Source organism: Natrix helvetica (genome assembly GCF_964273705.1).
Source record: "Natrix helvetica genome assembly, chromosome: 2".
Taxonomy (NCBI): domain Eukaryota; kingdom Metazoa; phylum Chordata; class Lepidosauria; order Squamata; family Natricidae; genus Natrix; species Natrix helvetica.
The window spans coordinates 209,904,760-209,926,055 of record NC_138552.1 but is presented as its reverse complement, the minus strand read 5'-3'; the positions used below and the strand labels follow the sequence as shown (position 1 = coordinate 209,926,055).

The 21,296-nt window shown below is 37.7% G+C and overlaps 1 protein-coding gene across 10 annotated transcripts in view; it reads right to left on the bottom strand.

Annotated features, from left to right (window-relative positions):
* The window catches only part of ARID1B (AT-rich interaction domain 1B), a 425,150-nt gene extending 417,170 nt beyond the window's left edge, over positions 1 to 7,980 (bottom strand). For all 10 annotated transcript variants that reach the window (XM_081944091.1, XM_081944094.1, XM_081944097.1 and 7 more), the window contains exon 1: positions 4,744 to 7,980. In XM_081944091.1, the coding sequence (XP_081800217.1) occupies positions 4,744 to 6,504 (1,761 nt within the window). In that variant the 5' untranslated portion in view covers positions 6,505 to 7,980. The remainder of the gene's footprint in view (positions 1 to 4,743) is intronic.
* Between the last annotated feature and the right edge of the window lie 13,316 nt (positions 7,981 to 21,296).

The window sequence follows — 21,296 nt, the reverse complement described above, 5'->3', positions numbered from 1 at the left end:
ATATGCTGCCTTTTCCCCAAACACACAAATATATGCTTTTTCATTTCCAGCAATATGGAAGATACAGCAATTTGAATAGTGATTTGGATTTATTTTCGTATAAGGTAATAGATTTATTTATCAGCATTCACTGAATTGAAAGAAATGTCTTTGCTTGAACTTCCTTTCTAAATCTGATCTTGTATTTGCCTACTGGAATAATAAAAAGTTTGCATTTGGAACAAAGGGAAAGATATATGCATGCTGCTCCAACAGCATGCTTATATGCACTAAATATTAGGGCAAATATTCATTTTAAAGGTGCAAGTTAAGGTTCTACTCATGTCAAATCATGGTGAGCAGCACACTGCAAACATCCTACTATTTTGTACAACAATGCCAGGGGAGAGGCCAGAGGTGGGTTCTTACCGGTTCGGACTGGTTCAGACGAACCGGTATTAACTTGGCGGCCTGGGTTGATGGAACCAGCAGCAATCCAGGCTTGCCACGCCCCCAAACTGATTATCTTGTCTTGTTTTTGCCTTCTGCGCATGCACAGACATTTTTTGTATTGTGCATATGCGCAATGTGCACATCAAGCACACACACACAAGTGTGCATCGAGCACATGCATCGCACATGCACAGCATGCATCGAGCACACGCAGCACGCATCGAGCATGAACACACAGCACGTCCCTGAGCAAAACAGCAGTAGCCGGGGTAAACCCACCCCTGGGAGAGGCCTACCCGTTTAATGAAGAATTCATACATATTATGGGCAGTTTGATCTACTGATTGATCTACTACAATTACATTTATATTTTATGTGTTAGGAAAGCATAAGCTTGCTTCTTAGAGAGTACCTGGTGGAAAAGTCTATAAAACTGACTATTTAGCTCAATAGTTACCTCAAGCAAAGTTGAATGTAAATTTCAATTGAGAACTCAATATTCCAGCATCCTTACTATTTCAAAAATCAATAATATGCACCAATGTGCTCACTATTAATAGTGATAATTGTAACAAAGAAGCTATTAATTATATTGCTCCATTACCACAGAATTCATAATTGAGAATTTTAATCAGAAACTAGTATTGAACATATAATATAAAAGGCATTGTTTTCTCATATTGCTACTAATAATCTATAGCTATAGAGCTGATATTCATCAGTGTGTGATCCTGCAATTTCACATTACATTCAAAACAATGAATTACAGCTAATTCGGGGAAAAAAGAGAAAGGGGACTCCTTTAGAGGTAATTTATTCCTATAACAAGGGCTGTGGTTTTTAAAAAAACAACAATCAACTACCTGATATTTTTCTAATCAACTATTATCTAGTGAAGTCAAGAGTTGAAAAAGAAAGGAAAAGATAAGTAACAACCATTATGCTTTATATAATTTATTGATCTATAACATATGTAATAACCTCTGACACCTGAAATGTGAAGTATTTCTTTAAGTCACTTGTATCGTTGACTCTTAATCTCTAGCCTGTATAATCACAAAACTAGTAAATAATCAAATTAAATCTGAGGCTCTTATGTACTTCTGTCCTAATTGTACTACTTTTGATCTTATTTGTAACTATAGATGCTGCAAAGATGGAGCTTGAATAGTCTAGGCTTCGTGAGATTTTCATTTTATTGTTATATTTGGTAATCTTTTTACATTTGGAAAGGGCTATGACTAAAATAATTTAAATTGTTTTCTTAAACAAATGAGATGGGAGTATTTTGTCCAAAACAGAATTCAACTCCTACATATTGAAAACAAACATGCCTATAAGCAATAATGCCATCAAGCATCTAGATAGTGCTCTGGCTTCTATTTTCTTTATATTACAGAGAATATTAAAATAGTTACTGCATATCTGGACTGAGCATTACATTTTGCACATGTGTACAGGTATATCTGTACATTTATTTGTGTATGCATGGGCGTTTATAAATAGATACATCTCACATATATGTTCTGGTAACCATTTTATTCCACACTTTTCAAATGCACATGTTTTTTGCCTACAGGAATACAGGAGAAGTATATAGGTATAATTTTAAGAATCTGATCCAGAGAAAAATATATTTAAAAAATAAATATATATTTTGATAACCTTTTGCTTTTTAAAATAGAAATATCATTTTAAGTCTATTATTCTAAATGATTTCAATTGTAATAGAAAAGTAACAAAAACATTACTAATGAATGATATTCATTATGAACATTAGTACCAAATGCTCATTTTTTAAAGAAACTTGTCAGACTACATTTTATAAATTGCACCCACGATATGACAGTGGCGAACAAGTATTTGCCCTACAAGCAGGATATGCACCAGTTAAGTGTAAAATCTATTTCCAAGGGTCATGATAAGTTCATTATGATTCTGATCTCTTTTTTAGTTAAAATTGAGAACTCACAATTTTCCCATGAAGATATCATATAAAATCCAGTTTCTCTTTTCAACATGTTAAACTACATGCTAGAATAGTCTCTTGCTTACAGCACAGAAAATAAAACAAATATTTTAAATTGAACTGGGATTATATACACACACACATGTTGCTAATGTTTTTATTGATCTTAGAAAATTAGAAGAAAAAAAGTTAATTCTTTGAATTTTTACTTCCTCATAAAGGATGGGGAATAGAAGATAGTATAATATTAAAGCAATAGCCCTATATTGAGACAATAAGACAAATATGTTTTCAGTCTACCCAAGATTAAAAATATTTTTCTGATTAGCCCATCACTCACTACTGCAGTCAGTTTCTATTCCAGAACACAATCATTTAAATTTTATTTTAAAACTGAGCCATTTGGTATTTCCAAATAGTATATATGAAAATCTACTTTTCGTACTCCTGTTCCTTAAAACAGATTCAAAGATTTAGCATTCATAATAGCATAGTCTTAGTAAGTAAAAATGTCCCTAGTAATACTAAAATATCACTCTTTTTAAAAAATCATTTATTTTATTTCAAATTAAAATATAGGTTTCCATTTTATCTTTTAAAGATGAAGAATGAAATGAAGCACAGTAATTTATGTTTCCAGCCAATAAATTACAAATACAAAACAGTTTTTAAAAAAAAATAGTTTCCTGAATGTTAATATAATTTAGAAGCAAACAAAACCCACAGACATTAAGCAATATTAATGTTATCTAATAGCTATATATCTAAGGGCGTGAGCGATACAATTGTAACCAATGTAGAAATAAAATTAACATCGCACCAAAAATATATATCTAATGCTAAGGTAATAAGAAATTCTATAAAAGATCAATATTCAGCAAGAATTCAGTCACACAAATACAGATCTAATAAATGTGGCACAGCACAGCACAGCAAAAAACGCAAGTAATTGGCTACAATTCTGTTTGTTATCAGTCCCAATGATTTAAAATTTTAAATATTTAGTCATGCTATCAGAAGGAAGGAAATTTTCCAAAACCATTAACAAAATAACAAGCTAAACAAAAATGCAAAACAAAAGGAAGAAGGAAATTAATCTCCCTTTCAAAAAAGACTGTTCATTATTATTGCTAATGTTTAATATAATAGGTAGTGGTGTGCTAAATCCCACTTAACCTCAGCTATCTATCGATGACTGACAATTATTTCAGCTTCTTCTAAGAACATGTAACCTTGCATCTGTGAGCAAAAGTGCTCAGTTATTATTTGTGGCAAGAATTTTTGTGACTGTACTGCTCAGCAATTCTATTTACATCAGCAATGCTAAATGCCCAATGGAGAAAGGGGAGCCAATCAGATGGCAGATTAGATGTCAACTCAGAGGCAGCTGTCTGGAGACTATTACAGCCAGTTTACCTCCACAATTCAAATTCCAAACCTCGCAAAGGAGATCAAGTCACTCTTTAGGCTCAGACAGCAGAATAAGAAACATCAAGGGCGCGGAGTTATTTCCTACTGTTTTAAAGGTGCTAAATAGGAAACTTAAGCAAGCATTGTTCAATCACCATCTGATACCTATTAATTTGGCAACCTACAAGATACATGCAATCAGAAAAGATGTGTTAGTCACCAGAAACCCTGACTGTTGATCTCTTACTGCACTCAGGCCTTTTCTAGTTAAAAAAACAGGACCCTTTTCACAACGGATTTTTAATTATTTTCCTCTATAAGCTTTCAAACTGAGTGTATACAGACTGGAAAGGCAGGAGAAACATGTAAAAAGAAAAGGTCATTCAAAGAACAATGTGAGCCTTGAAAATTATCAGTGGTAGGGCACTATACAAGCTACTTAACCTGTTTCTGCTGGTTTCAGAATACAACTGCATTCAAGCAAAGCAATGTGTTAATAACTTTAGAGGTCTTTTTCTGAAATAATCAGGACAGGATAAAAAAGAAAGAATGTTAACTGGCACAGCCAATAAAATGACACTGGTCCCTCCCTTTCCCACTCCAAAGTGGTTCTCCTCAGGGCCTTGTGTGTTCAGATTTCTAATAAGTCTAGAGTAGCAGCACTGGGTGGGGTAGAGTGGGTCTCTTGTATTGTTCAGCGTCTCATAAAAATGGTCTTATTTTTTCGAAGAAAAGTCATTCCCCCTGTGATGCCTCTCTAACCTAATCAGAGTCAGACATTGTGCATTATCCAATCCTGTTAGGGAGGCAGCAAGCAGTGGAGATGGAGTAGTATGGGAAAAGTAAAGCAGAAAGTAAAGGTTGCATCGGACACATTAACACACGAAGTTAAACCACAACAACGGTTTGCTCTTTGGGGTTCTTATGGTTACCTGGTTCCTGCTGAGGGTCTGTCCAGTGCTTCCAGGGCTCATAGCAGGGTGATTTCTTTGTTGTGCAGCTGCCCAGGCTGGGTTTGCAGCTCCATACTGGGAGCCCATGTCCTTGCCCATGACTGCCTGCTGACTTCCTGGGGCGGCTGCGGCGGCTGCTCCCTGAGCCGGCTGCTGCGATGGGGCACCGCTGGGGCTACTATAATCAGGATAGCCCGTGCCATAGCTCCTCATCATGGGGCTGGGGGAAGTCAGCAGCTGGTTCAAGGTTGGGGTGGCTCCAGACGGGTGTTGGTTTTGCCCGGAGAATCTTTGGAAACCCGCAGCCCCGCTTGCCTTTCCCAAGCTCCCGGCGCCGCCAGGGCCCAGCATCATGCCCTGCTGGTGCTGCCTGGGGGAACTCAGCACCCCAAAAGCAGAGGACGAGCCCCCATAGCCGCCTCCTCCTCCTCCTCCTGCAGCCGCCGCCGCTGCCGCCGCCGCCGCCGCCGCCACGGCTCCTGTTCCTGTGTTAGTGCCGCCGCCAGGCCGGCCGTAAGCGCTCGAGTAGTGGTTGTACTGACTGTTGGCGTAGCCTTCGTGCGAGTTGGGCAGGGGGTCCATGATGTTGGGGGCCGCCGCGGGGTGCATTAGCCCCATCCCGGGGCTTTGTTGTCCGCCATGTTGATCAAAGCAAGGCCCGGCCCGGCTCGCTGAGGAGGCGCCTCCGCCGCCGCTGCTGCCGCCGCTGCCAGCGTTGCCGTAATAGCTATTAAACTCCGAGACACCCACCGCTGAGGGGCCGCCGCCGTCTCCTCCTCCAGTGCCGCCGCCGCCGCCGCTGCTGCTGCCACCCGCTCCCTGAGGTGGTAGCGGTGGTGGAAGCGGTGGAGGCGGCGGCGGCTGCTGCTGCTGCCCGCCCAAAGGTCCCAAACTAGGGTGGTCGTAGCGACTGTTGAGGTGCTGCTCGCCCATTTTGTCCGGCGGCGGCGTCGCCTCTTCCTCGTCCCCGCCTTGATTCAGCAGGGGCTGAGGCTGCGGCTGGCTTTGGGGCTCGGCCTGTCCCCCCAAGCCACGGTCTTTTCCTCCATGTTGCTGCTGCTGCTGCTGCTGCTGTTCCATGTCTGCGCTGCTGGGCTGAGCAGCGCCGCCGCCGTTGTTGTTGCTGCTGCCGCCGCCGCCGCCGTTGTTATTCTCCATCGGATGGTGCTGAGGCGGCGGCTGTGGCTGGAATTGATTTAGCTCTTGGTGTTGAACTGCATGGTGGTGGTGGTGGTGGTGGTGGTGGTGGTAGTGAACGTGGGGATGCTGGGCACGGAGGTGAACTGGGTGCTGGTGCTGGGCACGGGAGTGGTGTGAAGGTGCGGCGGCTGGGGGATCGCCTCCAACGCTTTGCAACTTATGATTAGGAAGCAGCCCTGTCTCCATAGGAAAAGAAGAGGAAGATAAGCCCGACGCGCTTCCAGGGTCTTTCAGAACCAGTTCCGAGGAAGAGCTGCGGCCGCTGCTGGTAGCGTTGTTAGGAACCGCGGCGGTAGAAGTTGCATTACTGGGCATGTTCACTTCATTATCTTGGTGGAGAAGATGGTGATCTACATTATTCAATCGGCTGCCGCTAGTCCCATCTACGACCCCCAGGAGGGAGTTAGATCCAGCAGCTCCGACGGTGCCAACCACGGGAACCCCAGAGTTAAGATCTTGGCTTAAGTTACCCGTCAAACTCTGGGTTTTGACCTTGCTCTTGCTCGCACTCATCGGAGCCGCTGCTACTTGCGCGGCCATGATCGAGGAGAATCAATTATCTCCCTCCCCTTTCCTCCCCCCCCCCTAGAAAAACGGGAAAAATAAATAAGGGTGTGGAATTGACAGGAGCAAAGACAATTCAAAACTGGCCCCAAAGCACAGGAAAACAGATTTATTTGATGAAAAAGTCAGTATGGTTATGGTAGGCGCGTCCGCGCGCGCGCGCACTCGCACGCAGACAGCAAGGGCTTTTTTTTTTTTTTTTTTGGAAAAATGACAGAAAAGTCCCCTCCCAAAGTCCTTGATGGAGATTAGAAATTGAAGAATGCCTTACGCTCCGTGTCTGTCCCTGCTGTGTGATTTCATAGTGAAAGTAGTTGTTTTGTTTTTTAGTCTAAATGAAAGTTTTTTCTTTTCTTCTCTAGCCCGGATATGGGTAAATACACGTCTGGCTGAGCCTATCAGGCCCAGCATGGCTGGGGAGAGAGGGGGGGGGAGGAGTGGGAGGGAGAGGCGAGGAGAACGAGTTCTAACAATTATTATCCACTTCTCTGATTATCCTGGTATGCGTGGAAAACGCGGACTGGATTTCTCTTCCGTTTCCTGCTGCAGCTCTTATGGCAAAGAGGATCCTCTGGAAAAGAGAGACGGGCAATTCCCAGCTTCTTTTCGGCAGGCTCCATCCAGGACCAGGAAAGCTGACATAAAGCATTGTAAAACCAGGGACAGAGGCTGCATCTCCCTGTTTTCTCTTATTCAAAGACATGTAAAAGGGGGGGGGGGTGCCTTCAAATAATAAAAAGAGCCCTTGGAATAAGAGGTTAGTTTTTCTAAAATATATCACTTTTCTATTCCCTTCTGGCTTAAGCAAGGTTATTTAGAAGAGGAAGAGGAAGAAGAAAGAAAAGAAAAAAGGTGCGAAGAAAGGAAGGAAGAGAAAGAAAGGAAGGAAGAAAGAAAGAAAGAAAGGGACTCTGGTGTGAATAAGAAAAAGAAGAACCAATTAATTTTTGCCATTAAAACTATCTATGGGGGTATTTATTTACTTAATTTAATGCCACCCAAATTTCAAAAGTTTTTGGTAACTACCACACAACAATCAAACAGTCATAAATTATTCCACATCTATCAACATTTATCACACAAGGTGCACAAAACTGTGTAAAAAATTAGGCACATGAATGAATTCTAAACTCACAGAACACCAGGCTCTATAGACAGGTATAGTCCAAGTACCATATGTGATAAGGCATGCATGTAAGTCTACTCAGCTCAAGATAAGCCTTTAATATATGCATAAAGGGATCTTCATTCAAAGGACTGATCCAACCTACTTTTGCATAATGGGTTTCTTTGCTGGATTAGACAGAAATATCTGGGTCAGTAAGACAAATGTCTGCATTTGCTATTGTATGGGAAGATAAAACATGATATAAAGATGTCTTCTTTTTTACTTTCTACATTTAAAACCAGAATTTGTTCAAATGCTATCACATTTTTCAGGGCTGATTATATTATTATTATTATTATTATTATTATTATTATTATTATTATTATTATTATTATTATTATTATTATTATTATTATTATTATTATTATTATTATAAACTGTTAGTGTACATCTTTTACAGGGTAAATTTATTTCATGGCTCCTGAATTTGTTTATTCAGTAAAAATTTCATATAGCACATATAACTTCCAATTAATAATTTCATGATTGTTTCTAAGGCTGCTACTCTATCTCCCTTTACCTGGGAATGAGCTACAATAAATGGACAGGGACTTATTTTTAAGGATGAAACTGTTCTGCTGACTACAATCCTCATACAATAATTTTTAGAATATATCATTCTAAAGCCATTAGACTTACTTTTGAGGAGTGTATTGCACAATATTTCTCTAACAAGTATTAGGTGAACCTGCCAAGTGGGGGAAGGGTCTTTTTGGGCAGAGGCCAGCCCACCAGTCAACCGCACCTTTTTTGGGTGGCCTTATCCTTTGGCATGAATGGAAATGGTATACACTATAAAAGCAATAACTGGTGAGTTGCACAATGTGTAAAGCAAAGCTATCAAGTATCATTGGTATTGACCTGCTTAAAATGAACTTTAATCCATTAATTAATTGATAGATTGATTTAAAAGCAGCTCAGGCAGCTGCTCAACTAAAATTGGCTGACATCCCTTGAAAATATGTTAATCTAGATCTTTCACCCTTTCAAGTACAAAAGGATGCTAGAATGGCCACTTAAATTATCAACATGGTCTAATTATTCTAAATTGGATGCAAAGATTGCTGCTTCTGCAGATGATGCTATGTTTCCAGATACAAATAGTTGCATATGAAGTGTGTATTTAAAGTACTTTTACTTTGTTACATGCTAGATGCTACCCATAGCAGTTTGTTGATAACACATTAGTAACACATAAATATTTCTTTTACTGCAAAATAATTTCTTTTTTCAATTCCCAATATTAGTTTGTTCTGTCAATAACACTGTTGCCAAGTAATAATACATTGTATATCTTTTTGCTGATTATATCATTTTCAGCAGCATGTGTGACCAGCAATCTGTGGCAGCAACAGTTCTGAAATTGCTACTGTGTCCAGCTGTCTCAAAATCCTAATAATCATTTGCATTAATGATGCTCTTAATACAATTATTATATACAGGGCTGTTTTCAACATGTCCTATTAATTTGTATGCATAGCAAGAATTTTCTGAATAGAGTAAAATATTTCCAGCACTATCGTTATGTCCCTTAACAATGGAATTACATTTGGTGTATGTAAAACATCTTTGATGATCGAAAGAATGATTACTTCTCATTTTGTTAAATTATTAGGTATAGAAATGACTTGCATTTATATAATAGCATATTGCCACTATTAGCATTAACAAATTAAGGGCTATTTTAATGTAATTAATATACACTGTACAGTGATATCTACTAAGACTCCATTTCTAATCCACCAATTAAACCAATGAGAGCTACAATGTTATCTCAAAAATAAACAGCAAATCTTGGTTTTAAGTTTACAGTTTAAAATATATGGTTATCTATTAACTTAAAAAGATGAAATCATTACATTGGAAGGGACCCTTTGGACAGCCAAACCTAACTTTTTCAGTAAGGAAACCATATTAATTTCTGGGTTTTCATTTGTTTAAACACATTTAGTGAAGAAAAGTCCACCACCTCTCTGGAGGTGTTTCACTGTTGTATTGCTGTTATTAGGTAGATTTTTCCCCCTGACATTCAGTTGGAATTGCCTCTCTATAACTTAATATTTTTCCCCATATAGTGCTCTCTGGAGTGAGAACAGATCTTGACCTTTTTTCTACATGACATCCTTTCAAATATGTGAAGAGTGCTGTAATATTCTCCCTTAGTCATCTTATCTCAAGATAAAACAAACCCATCTCCTTTAATCTCTCCTCATAGGACTTCGTTTCTATTAATTTTCACTGCTTTTCAAACCTGTTCCAATTGCTCTAGATCTTTTTTATGAACTATGGTGCTTAGAAACAGACACAGTACCTGAGCCAGGGTGTGACAAAGCAAAATGAAGTGGAATTATTACTTCCTGTGATTTGAAAATTGTATTTCCATTGATACAACCTAAAGATGAATGTGCTTTCTTTGTAGCCAAATCCCACTACTAGCTGGTCTTCAAATTTACTATTTTTAATAGTACAATACAATTACTTTTTGATTGTAGTAATTGATGGAGGGAACCTAGTTACTAGTTATGCAAATGTTATAAATGTATCTTGACTTCAATAAAGCATCTCACAAAATATCCTGTTATATATAAATTAACAATCTAGTAAATATGGGCTGAATGACATGAGAATTATATAGACCTAAACTTGACTCAATTTGTAATCCAATAATGTTAATAATGATTCCTTATCTAGCTGGAGAAAACTATCAATGGTGTGCCACATAAATCAATCCTGGGGCTTATTGCATTCTTCAATATTTTGATTAATGATTTGGGTGAAGAGGCAGTGAGAATGCATATCAAATCTCCACATGATCCCAAAATTAGAAGGAATGGTTACAGAAATAAAATTCAAAAGATTTGGTCCATTGGGCTAAAGGTAAATGAAATTTAATGGAAACAAGTACAAAGTTCTTCACTTAGAGGGGAAAAAAATCAAACATACTTAATAATTATCCTTGGACAAAAGAACTTGGAATAGTTGTTAACTGAATTCTACCACAATACCACAGGTAAGCTAATTGTGTTCATGACACCACCCATTCATTCCATAGACTATGAACTTTGATTACAACCTCTGCAATATTAATTACAACTATGAAATCAATCATTTGTTATTATGTGCAAACTTGCCCCACTGAAATTGGAAAGACTTCAGAATGGACAGGGATAGAAATAAGATTGCACTATAAGAATAGCTTAAGTAGATTTAATTGGAAGTATGACAGAATTCTGCTTGATTATATATGTATGTATGTATGTATGTATGTATGTATGTATGTATGTATATACATATATATGCTGTATGTATGTATGTATATACATATATATGCTGGTTTTGTTGTATTCGGGTCTTTTTAAGCCCACAGCTTGAAGATGGCAGGTGTGATCCTGCCGAAACGTTGCAAAGACAATCTCAACCTTACATGGGAAAAGACCCGAATACAACAAAACCAGCATACCTACACCCGTGAAAATCTACGAATATATATATATATATATATATATATATATATATATATATATATATATATATATATATATATATATATATATATATATATATATATATATATATATATATATATATATATATATATATATATATATATATATATATATATATATATATATATATATATATGTTTTCAGATATTTCTAAATTCTTCAGGTACAGTATAATAAATCTTATATTTCAGTAACATTTTTCTATACCACAAAAGTCAAAGTTGTTACATGGTTAGAAGCGGATAGAGTAGGGAAAATTGGTAAGTAATTCTAGTAGGAAAATCAGGTGTATACTCAAGGGTCATTATATTCTGTAACAACAACAAATTGGAATTCTATGCAAACTCCTAGAAAGAGTATATATTTCATCTTTGTAGAAGAGAGAATAACGTAACTGTAACCTAAATTCATGCCAAGCAATCCATCAGCACTTGCCAAGAGAATACTAAGTATAAGTATAATCTTTATTGTCATTGTACTTAAATACAACGAAATTGGTTTTAACCTCACTGGTGCAAAATTATAACAGAAATGAAAAAAGAAAGAAAGAAAGAAACTAGCATGTGCATGGAGTGGTTGTGGTTGTATTTAAAAATCTCACAGCCCAAGGATAGAAACTATCTTTAAACCTGTTTGTTCGGCTGGCTATATTTTGATGCCTTCTGCCTGATGGTAGAAGTGCAAAGAGACACTGACCAGGGTGTGAATCATCTCTGAGTATCTTCCTTACTCTGCTAAAGCAGCGAGATCTGGCGATGTCATCCAGTGGTGTCAGAGGGCAACCAATGGTTTCTTGAGCCAAATTGATCACACTCTCTAGTGCCTTCCTGTCCGCAGCTGTTAAACCAGCATACCATGCTGTAATATAATATGTGAGGACACTTTCTATGGTGGACCGATAGAAAGAGGTCATCAGCCGTTGTTCCATCTGATTTTTTCACAGGCTCTAAGGAAATGAAGTCTCTGTTGGACCTTTCCAATCACCAGAGACATGTTGTTTTTCCAGGTGAGATCTTGACTAATAACCACTCCCAAGAATTTAAAAGAGGAAACCCTCTCCACACAGTCCCCCCCCCCCCCCGGATATACAGTGGGGCAGGTTCCTCTCTATCCTTCCGGAAATCTAGCACCATCTCCTTTGTCTTACTAGTATTTAGATGTAAGTTGTTTCTTGAGCATCATGCGGATAGCTTCTGGACTTCTTCCCTATATGCTGATTCATCCCCTCCAGTTATGAGACCCAACACTGTTGAGTCATCTGCAAACTTTATTATGATGTTGGATGGATCAGAGGATATGCAGTCATATGTATACATCGAGTACGGGTATAGGCTGAGCACATAGCCCTGGGGGAGCCTGTGCTGAGCTTCAGTGTGGAAGATGTAAAGGACCCAACCCTTACTGTTTGTGGATGATCTGTCAAGAAGTCTTTGATCCATTCACAAGTGAGGGGAGGGAAATTCAGGTCAGTCAACTTTTCAATGAGAATTCCTGGTAAAATGGTGTTAAACATCTTAGTTATTGAGCCTTTTTGACATTTTCTTCTAGATTTTTTTTCTTTTCTGTATTCAAACTCTAATTATACATACAATACAATAGTAGAGTTGGAAGGGACCTTGGAGGTCTTCTAGTCCAACCCCCTGCCTAGGCAGGAAACCCTATACCGTTTCAGACAAATAGCTATCCAACATCTTCTTAAAGACTTCCAGTGTTGGGGCATTCACAACTTCTGGAGGCAAGCTGTTCCACTGATTAATTGTTCTCACTGTCAGGAAATTTCTCCTCAGTTCTAAGTTGCTTCTCTCCTTGATTAGTTTCCACCCATTGCTTCTTGTTCTACCCTCAGGTGCTTTGGAGAATAGTTTGACTCCCTCTTCTTTGTGGCAACCTCTGAGATATTGGAATAATGCTATCATGTCTCCCCTAGTCCTTCTTTCTCTTAAGCTAAACATACCCAGTTCCTGCAACCGTTCTTCATATGTTTTAGTCTCCAGTCCCCTAATCATCTTTGTTGCTCTTCTCTGCACATGTTAAACTTCATGTGGTTATTATTTAATGTTTTCATATATAAATAGATATGTATATGCATATTCTAAAATACTCGCTTATTCATTTATTCTTTCATATATCCACACTTAAATTGATGTGCATGTGTAATTTAAGACTCCTGATAAGAAATATTGGCTCAAACTCACTGGGGCATTACAATGTTTCCTCACTTATTTTGCAGATAGTTACAGACAGGATTATAAAATGCAGGACACCAAGGACACATGATTTTAAAAGGCTGTTTTTTCCAGACATTGGAATGAAAAGTGTTAGTGTGTTTTACTCCAAATATCTTTGTGCCCAAGCTAAAGATGGAACATTGTACATCAGTTTCCAGCACAATTAAATTAACCTACCAGAAAAAATACATGCCAATTTCCCCGCTCCCCCAGTGGCAGGTACCACAACCATTAAATAGCATTGTAGTTTCTTTTTTTAATTTTTTAATTTTATTTTAAACAAACACAAACAGACAAAACAAAAAACATGAAACCATCTTCCATTACAAATTACAGAAAGTGTATCGGTTGGTTACAAGTTTCTTGTGCATCCCTTCCATAGTCATCACTTACAATTCATATCACATCACATATTATTAAATCAAATATATTTCTATGCATTACTATTATTATAACTCTTTTATATCACATTTATTTGACAATTTAAACAAATTCTCATATCAGCAATCCAATATATTGTATAAAATTATTATAATTATTAAACATTCATTTGACTATAATTGTTTTTACATCCTTTTGTATAAAATATTCTAAATTTAAAGTAAAGCTATATAATGGCATAGCATTGTAGTTTCTGAGTAACATACGAATACCCTAGTATTTTTTCACACTGCAAGTCATTTTTTAAAAAATCCTCAAAACATAAAATTATAGTAAGGTAAAGGTTTCCTTCACACATATGTGTTAGCCGTCACCGACTTTAGGGGGCGGTGCTCATCTCCGTTTCAAAGCCAAAGAGCCAGCGCTGTCCAAAGACATCTCCATGATCATGTGGCCGACATGACTAAACGCCGAAGGCGCACGGAACGCTGTTAATTTCCCACAAAAGGTGGTTCCTATTTTTCTACTTGCATTTTTACATGCTTTAGAACTGCTAGGTTGGCAGAAGCTGGGCCAAGTAACAGGAGCTCATTCCATTACATGGAGCTAGGGATTCGAACCGCACACAAGCTCAGCATCTTAGACACTGAGTCACCGTGTTCCTCCATAAAATTGTACCTGCATAAATTTAATGTTTTTAAGATTATGCCATAATTGGCCATTTCCACATGTAGTCAGTTTCTATCTGCCAGTTAGTCCTTCAGTCCTTCATTCTTTTTGTTCTGGCTAGTTCTGTAATATTATTCAGTAAATGTGTAAACATTCTTGCATTAATCTTATCTTTAAAATATTTTCTCTGCAGCTAGTTTTTTCAGAATAGTTTTTAACAGGTTTTACATTAAACAGGTTTTAATTAATTAGCCAGTGCAATTAATATATTTTTAATTGTGAGGTTTTATATAGGGATAATAGTTTTGTAGGAAAGCACCCATCTTCGTGGATTAAAATCTTTGGGTAGTCCAGAAAACTAAACCATATTTGTAAAAAACAATAACCCTAAATGCATCTTTTTTTTTTCAGACTATTTTTGCAAGGGTAACTTTTCATCATACTCAAGGCAAATAATGCCTGAATGGCAAGGCTTCTCTCGTTCATGCATATTTTTAAAAGAAATCTGACACACGTTTTAGACAAAGAAACATCCGTACTTTCAAACTATCCTTTAAAAAAGAAATCTTAGGCAATCCTTTCAGTCAGCAATATGGAATAGCTCATATATTTAAGCATGGCTGAAGAACAACAGTTGATTAAGCAAATAAACTGGTTCTACCAGTTTCTGTTGCAATACAGTCATAAGCTGAATAGTGTTTCTATCTTGCCTGATTCAAAAAAGTGATAATATTTTAGAGGAATGTCTTTTCCCTCAAACACTGAATGACAGTTTTTAAAATAAAAAATGTCAAAAGTTTCTATATGTAATGAACAATTATCTTCATTCATGATTTTTTTCAAATACTAGAAACAGTATGTGTAAATATGTATATCTTTAATTGGTTAAATGATGAATTTAACTGGCTGTAAAGAAGAGGCAATAATTGCTTCATTTTAGAAATGACTTATTCTTTAGTTTGACTTCAGGCCAAATCAGCATTATAAAAGCAGTTCAGCTGCTCAGTTGTGGTACAGTACACATTCTCTGTTCATGACTGATTGGAAATTCATAAAAAGAAGATACTTGGAGCCCAAACAGAACACAACGGGGTTGGCCGGGCAAAGTAATGTTTTAATTTTGTTACTATTTCCTTATTAAATTGAGTGAGAATTTGTTTTCGGTGTTTCACCAGGTGGCAGCATCTGGCTAACCTTGTCTAGGCTGAAAGAATCTAAACAAGATTGGGCCTTGTTAATAGCTGGATGGGAGACCACAAAAGAATTCCAGGACCACGGGTTATTTGAAAAATATAATGGAAAGTGGCATGGGTGAATCATTGCCAATAAAATTCCGTGGATGTGTCCTTGAATTGTGATTGCAATGCAATTAGATTTGCGTGGAAGATGCCTTTCCTTACTTTTTTTCAGCGCCACGAGTACTTCGTGAAATAATTTGATTCTGAGCATGACAAAGTAATGTTTTTTTTTCCCAGTAGGAACATGCACCTCTTTTGCCATTCAGCTGAAAATTTATTCAGTGACGTGCAAAACAGCCTGATTTATTTCAGACCACTTCAAAATGCTCATGTTATTCAATATGGGCTTCCCATTGACGTCCCCTGAAATAAAAATAATATTTTTCTAAATACAGACAACTGAATAAAATTCAAAAGAAACAATAGTTCAATTGTTCATAGAAGGCTGAATCTGCCAAAGTTCAAAATGGTAAGTGTGTATGTACTGTTTGCACAGACACAAATTCTTAGTAACTTTCTAATTCATTGATTGAATTGGATGGATTTTTTTTGAGACTCCCCTTCTGACAATCAAGAAATCTACTTATGATTGTAAAATATGACATTGTGGGTGGCATATACCTTTTGGGTAATAAAAATAATAAATACCCTCTCTTTTTGAGGATATTTCAAGTTTATTATAGTCACAGACCAGCATCTTCTGAAAACATTCCTAAGAAGTGAACCTAACTAGGAATTTGGCAGACTTTCAGAAAGATAGCTGCTGTCAGCTGTACCAGGTAGATCAGACAGCAAACATGACCAGATTCTACTTTATTGAAATGTTACATTAACAGAATCTTGCAAATCTGAAAGTACTTCTCCCCCCATGTGTCCTTAACAGCCCAAGAAACCAGGGAGGGTCTTTTCTAAGCTTCTTGCCCTGCCCACATTCCTGCTGTGGGCTAAGCTGACTTTTATCTGACGGTTCCCTTGGTTGTATCTTGTTGCCCAGACTTCAAGGTCATTCCCACATACCATTACAGCTGTACTGCTGTGTTCTTTTTAAACAAGTCCCCAAACAAAGGAAGTTGTTAGCTTTTTCTATACTGTCTTCATTTTTTAAGTTTTGGGGAACAATATGAATGTAAATATTGAACAAAACTGAGGTATCTTTGGCAAGAAACCTTACCAAAATTCAAAGCCCAAGTACACAACCTACAGTACTTAGTTATGTTTAATGACAAACAGTTGAAAACACAGTAGAATGGAGAGATGCCTAATGAGACACACTAGAAGAAACATATGAACAACCAAGATTTTCTGAAAAATCACCCAGTGCCCCAGTTCCGAATTTTTCATTGGCAACCAAAATATCTGATATTTATGCTTCTAAAGAGAGAATTAAAGTGTTAAAGAGTTAAAAACAAACTCCAGCACTCAATAGTGGAAAACCTGCAATATATTACTTTAGCACCTCTCTTCAAAGCTTTGTGGTGGGGAGTCCTGCTAAAACTATTTGCAATGAGCTGTCAGTTACAATCTTCTATTTTTCCTTTCTCCACTCTAATACCTTCCTTGCATCAGTTCCTGGAGGAGTAATACATCACAATTAGGAGACACATTGTCTTTGTCTCTGAATAATTTCAAATGCTAATGAAGCTTTGGGGGAGTTCAGATTCCAATTTGGATTGCATGGGAGAAGCTCTGCTTTGATTGACCATATCCCAAATCTTTAAAAGTAGCTTAATTCTCCTCTGGATTTGGAATCCTACAAACATGTCTATATTGCATCCAAAAGTCAATTAAGCATCCATGTTTATAATTTGTTTAAAATATTATATTTAAATACATGGATTTTATGAATGTGAAATTATATTTAAAATTATATATATTTGCAAGCCTACCAAGACCAAGTGGTACTGGGTATTTGGGCTACCCAGATCAAGGGATATTCCATCTTTGACCTTGGATGCTGCAGGAATTCCCCCTTGTTGGTATACAATCTGAGGGGCTTTCTGGACTCATAGCTCCTGCTTTGAAGAGCAGCTGTGGTTCAGAAGGCCTTTGCATAATTTCATATAGTTAACCAGTTGCACCATTTCCTAGATGAGTGGGGGGTTACACAGTCACTTATGCCCTAGTTGCCTTGTGGTTTGACTACTGTAATGGATTCCACCTGCGACTTTCCTTGAGCTTCAACTGGTCCAGAATATGGCAGCACAAGCTGCACTGATTGTTAATTTGATCTTATTGCAATTCAAAATACTGGCCGTTAACTCCCCCCACCAATTAATGTGAAATAGAATATTAAAAAGATTGAAAATCATATGTAATTTCGTTCATTAGCTGTGAAATTTCCCCAAATTGTATCCTGAGAACAAGGGCCAATGTGGGAGCAGAGCAGAATTCTAAAAGCCTACCTTATTCTTCTGTGCCATCATCTCTCTTCTCATGGTCTTCTTCTCTCTATAGATATCCTGTTGCCCTTCTGGTCCAACCTCAATTTCCAGTCCAACACATTACTTATCAATAAGCTGAGGACAGAAAAGATCCAAGTATTCTCACACCACTGGATAGCAATGATGTCAAATTCCTTACTTGGAAGGAGAGCTGATTATTTCTCTGAAATTTTTATATTTCATTTTAGGAACTACTAATAGAAGAAACTCCATTTAAAGAAGGAGTAAAGGAGTACAATAATTGTGATACAATAGACTGGTAGTTCTTAGAAACTATGTAATTGCTTTGGGTAATTCACCTATTCATGTTCATCATTTGACTATAAATAAGACCTTGTGAATGCTTGCCGTATGTGAAATAGCCGTCAAAGATCAAGCATCACAGAAAAGCACTGCTTAATAAGTTAACTTTATTTCAAAAGCATTTGAAATAGTTTGTCATGATTGTCTGTTCAGTTTGGGGTGCTGTTTTATACACAGCGCTATTATCTTTAAAGGATGGATGTAGTAGTAGTAGTAGTAAGAATAAGCTTGACTAATCTCATCAGAGTTTTTTGAGAAAATTTGTAGTCAGAGGATAAAATATTCTGGTGGGCCTCATGGACTCCCCAGTATCTCAGCTACAGTCTTCAAAATCCTCAGAAAGAGCAACGTTTTCGGGCCTTTTTTATTTAGCCTTGGCATAAGAGGGTTTAATGGGCAAAATGGACTTTTTTTTTTCAGCAGCAAAATATGCACAGAAAATTTACTTGCACATTGTGGCATATTTGTCCTGGGTAGAACTTGACATAACAATTTTCATAGTGTTAAACTTTACAAACGAATTAAACATTACACAACTCAATTCATGTTGTACACTTTAAAAAAGGTAAAGGTTCCCCTCGTACATATGTGCTAGTCGTTCCCGCCTCTAGGATGCTCATCTCTGTTTCAAATCCGAAGAGCCAGCGCTGTCCAAAGACATCTCTGTGGTCATGTGGCTGGCATGACTAAATGCTGAAGGCGCATGGAACGCTGTTACCTTCCCACCAAAGGTGGTTCCTATTTTTCTACTTAAACTTTTACATGCTTTCGAACTGCTACGTTGGCAGAAGCTGGGACAAGTAACGGGAGCTCACTCCATTAAACGCCACTAGGGATTCGAACCGCCGAACTGCCGACCTTTCTGATTGATACGTTCAGAATGTTAGCTACTGACCCACTGTGTCTCTCTATTGCACACTTTAGGCCTCAACAAATTGTGCAGCATAAAATAAAGATGGGCTCAGGCGGCTCTCAAAAAATATGATAACATTGCAAACTTTGGTTGTGGAAATGCAGAAATAGCACCCATCATCTTAATAAAAGCAGTTCTACCTTGAAAGTAACACCTTGTCAAAATATCCAAGCAGGTATGTATTTTGACAAGAGAGCAAATGCAGTGCTCTCCTCCTCAATACGTGAGGATCAGACAGAGAAGAAACAAGAGATACTTTATGTGCTTTGTTGATGTCTCTAATCAGGACAGTAGGGTTGCTGCAACACAAGAATAGCCCTAAGACTTGGTGATATAACAAATAACACCTGCCGTTTGGACTGTGGTTGCATGGCCAAATATTCCTCCCTGGCTGCCTGCTATGGATGGCCAATCTTTCTGCAAGTAAGTGCAGCTGAGTTTTTGTGAAGGCATTTTTCTACTTTCATTGTTATCAAAGGAGAAGGGACTAAACTTTTTGAGGAGTGGGGTTGGTTTTTTTGCATTTATTAGGATTCAATAAAACCGTGCCCAATAAAATAGGGATTCTACTGTTTTATTGCTTACTTGTAAAACCAAAAAGTATTTTAAAAATTGCACTGCTTTAATTTGGCAATGTGCTGCTGAATATCGGTGGTGCAATCTTGAGTGACTCTGTAAGGTGTAAAAAAAAATCTGTGGGAGGCATGAGCAACTTACAGATCACAGGTTGTCCCACTTTGATATAAATGCTCAAAATGACATGCACTTTCCTGATCTATATTGTGCAGGTGTTGTTTTGTATGTTAAAATATTGAATCGTATGATTCTTTGTTATATGCATGCAAATCCATGCAATTTGAATGTCGGTATCCCAAACTATCTCCGAGAGAATTGTAAAAGACTTTCCCTATTCCACACTGGTGTTTTACTCCAAAGAAGAAATCCATTTTATTTCCCATAAATAAACCATGATAGCATTTTCCTTATTTCTTTTCTTACAGGTTCAGAGTACTTTCTTACTAAATCTAATGCTAAGCTTACTTGTACCAAAAGAACTCTACAACCCCCTTTTATCCAAAGAAATATCTTATTTCTTAATGAATGTCAGAACATTGGAGGGATGAGTAAAGCCACTGCTTTTTCTTTATAGCCCACTAAAGAAACATTTGTGATTAACCTGAAAAGAGAACTAGATTGATTTCTTCAGCTGGAGGCAGTGGCCTCAATAATGTTCTCTCTTCATATCTGGCCTCTTTCAACTAAACTGTTCGAATTGCCATGTAAAGATTCGTTAATACGGCCCTAACTACTTATGAAAATGAGCAAAATTACTAGTCTTCGCTTAGGTGGGTTTTAGAGAAACTCTTATCAGCAAATGTGTTTTTCACAGGTACTGCAGGGCAGGTTATAAAATTATCCTTCAAAAGGTCATTTATGTAGGAAATGGAGAAAATTATTAATTTCCTAGGATCAAGTGTGGGAATATTTTTCATCACAGTGACACCTAGCTTTAGAGATATTTGTGAATAGCAGGAAATAGGTTAGAATAATTCACCAAATAGAACAGCAAAGAAAGAAAGAAAGATGTATGTCAAAATCCACATTTTTATTAATTTGCATATGAGGCTTGAGCTGCTAGACCAGGGGTGTCAAACTGGTGGCCCATGGGCTGGTTGTGTCATGCACAGGCCATGCCCATGGTAGCTCAACGAATGAGAAAAACACGAAACATCACATGATGGCAACGTGACGCCATGAGTTTCACACCCATGCTAGGCCATGTAAATCAACATTGCCTGTATTGCCTGAATATCTTAGAGAAGTAATTCATAGCCCTTGCTTCAGATGACTGAGCTAGGGTCTGCTTCATCAATGGCTTGGCTATGAGATAAGATACTTGATGGCGATGGTTAAAATACAT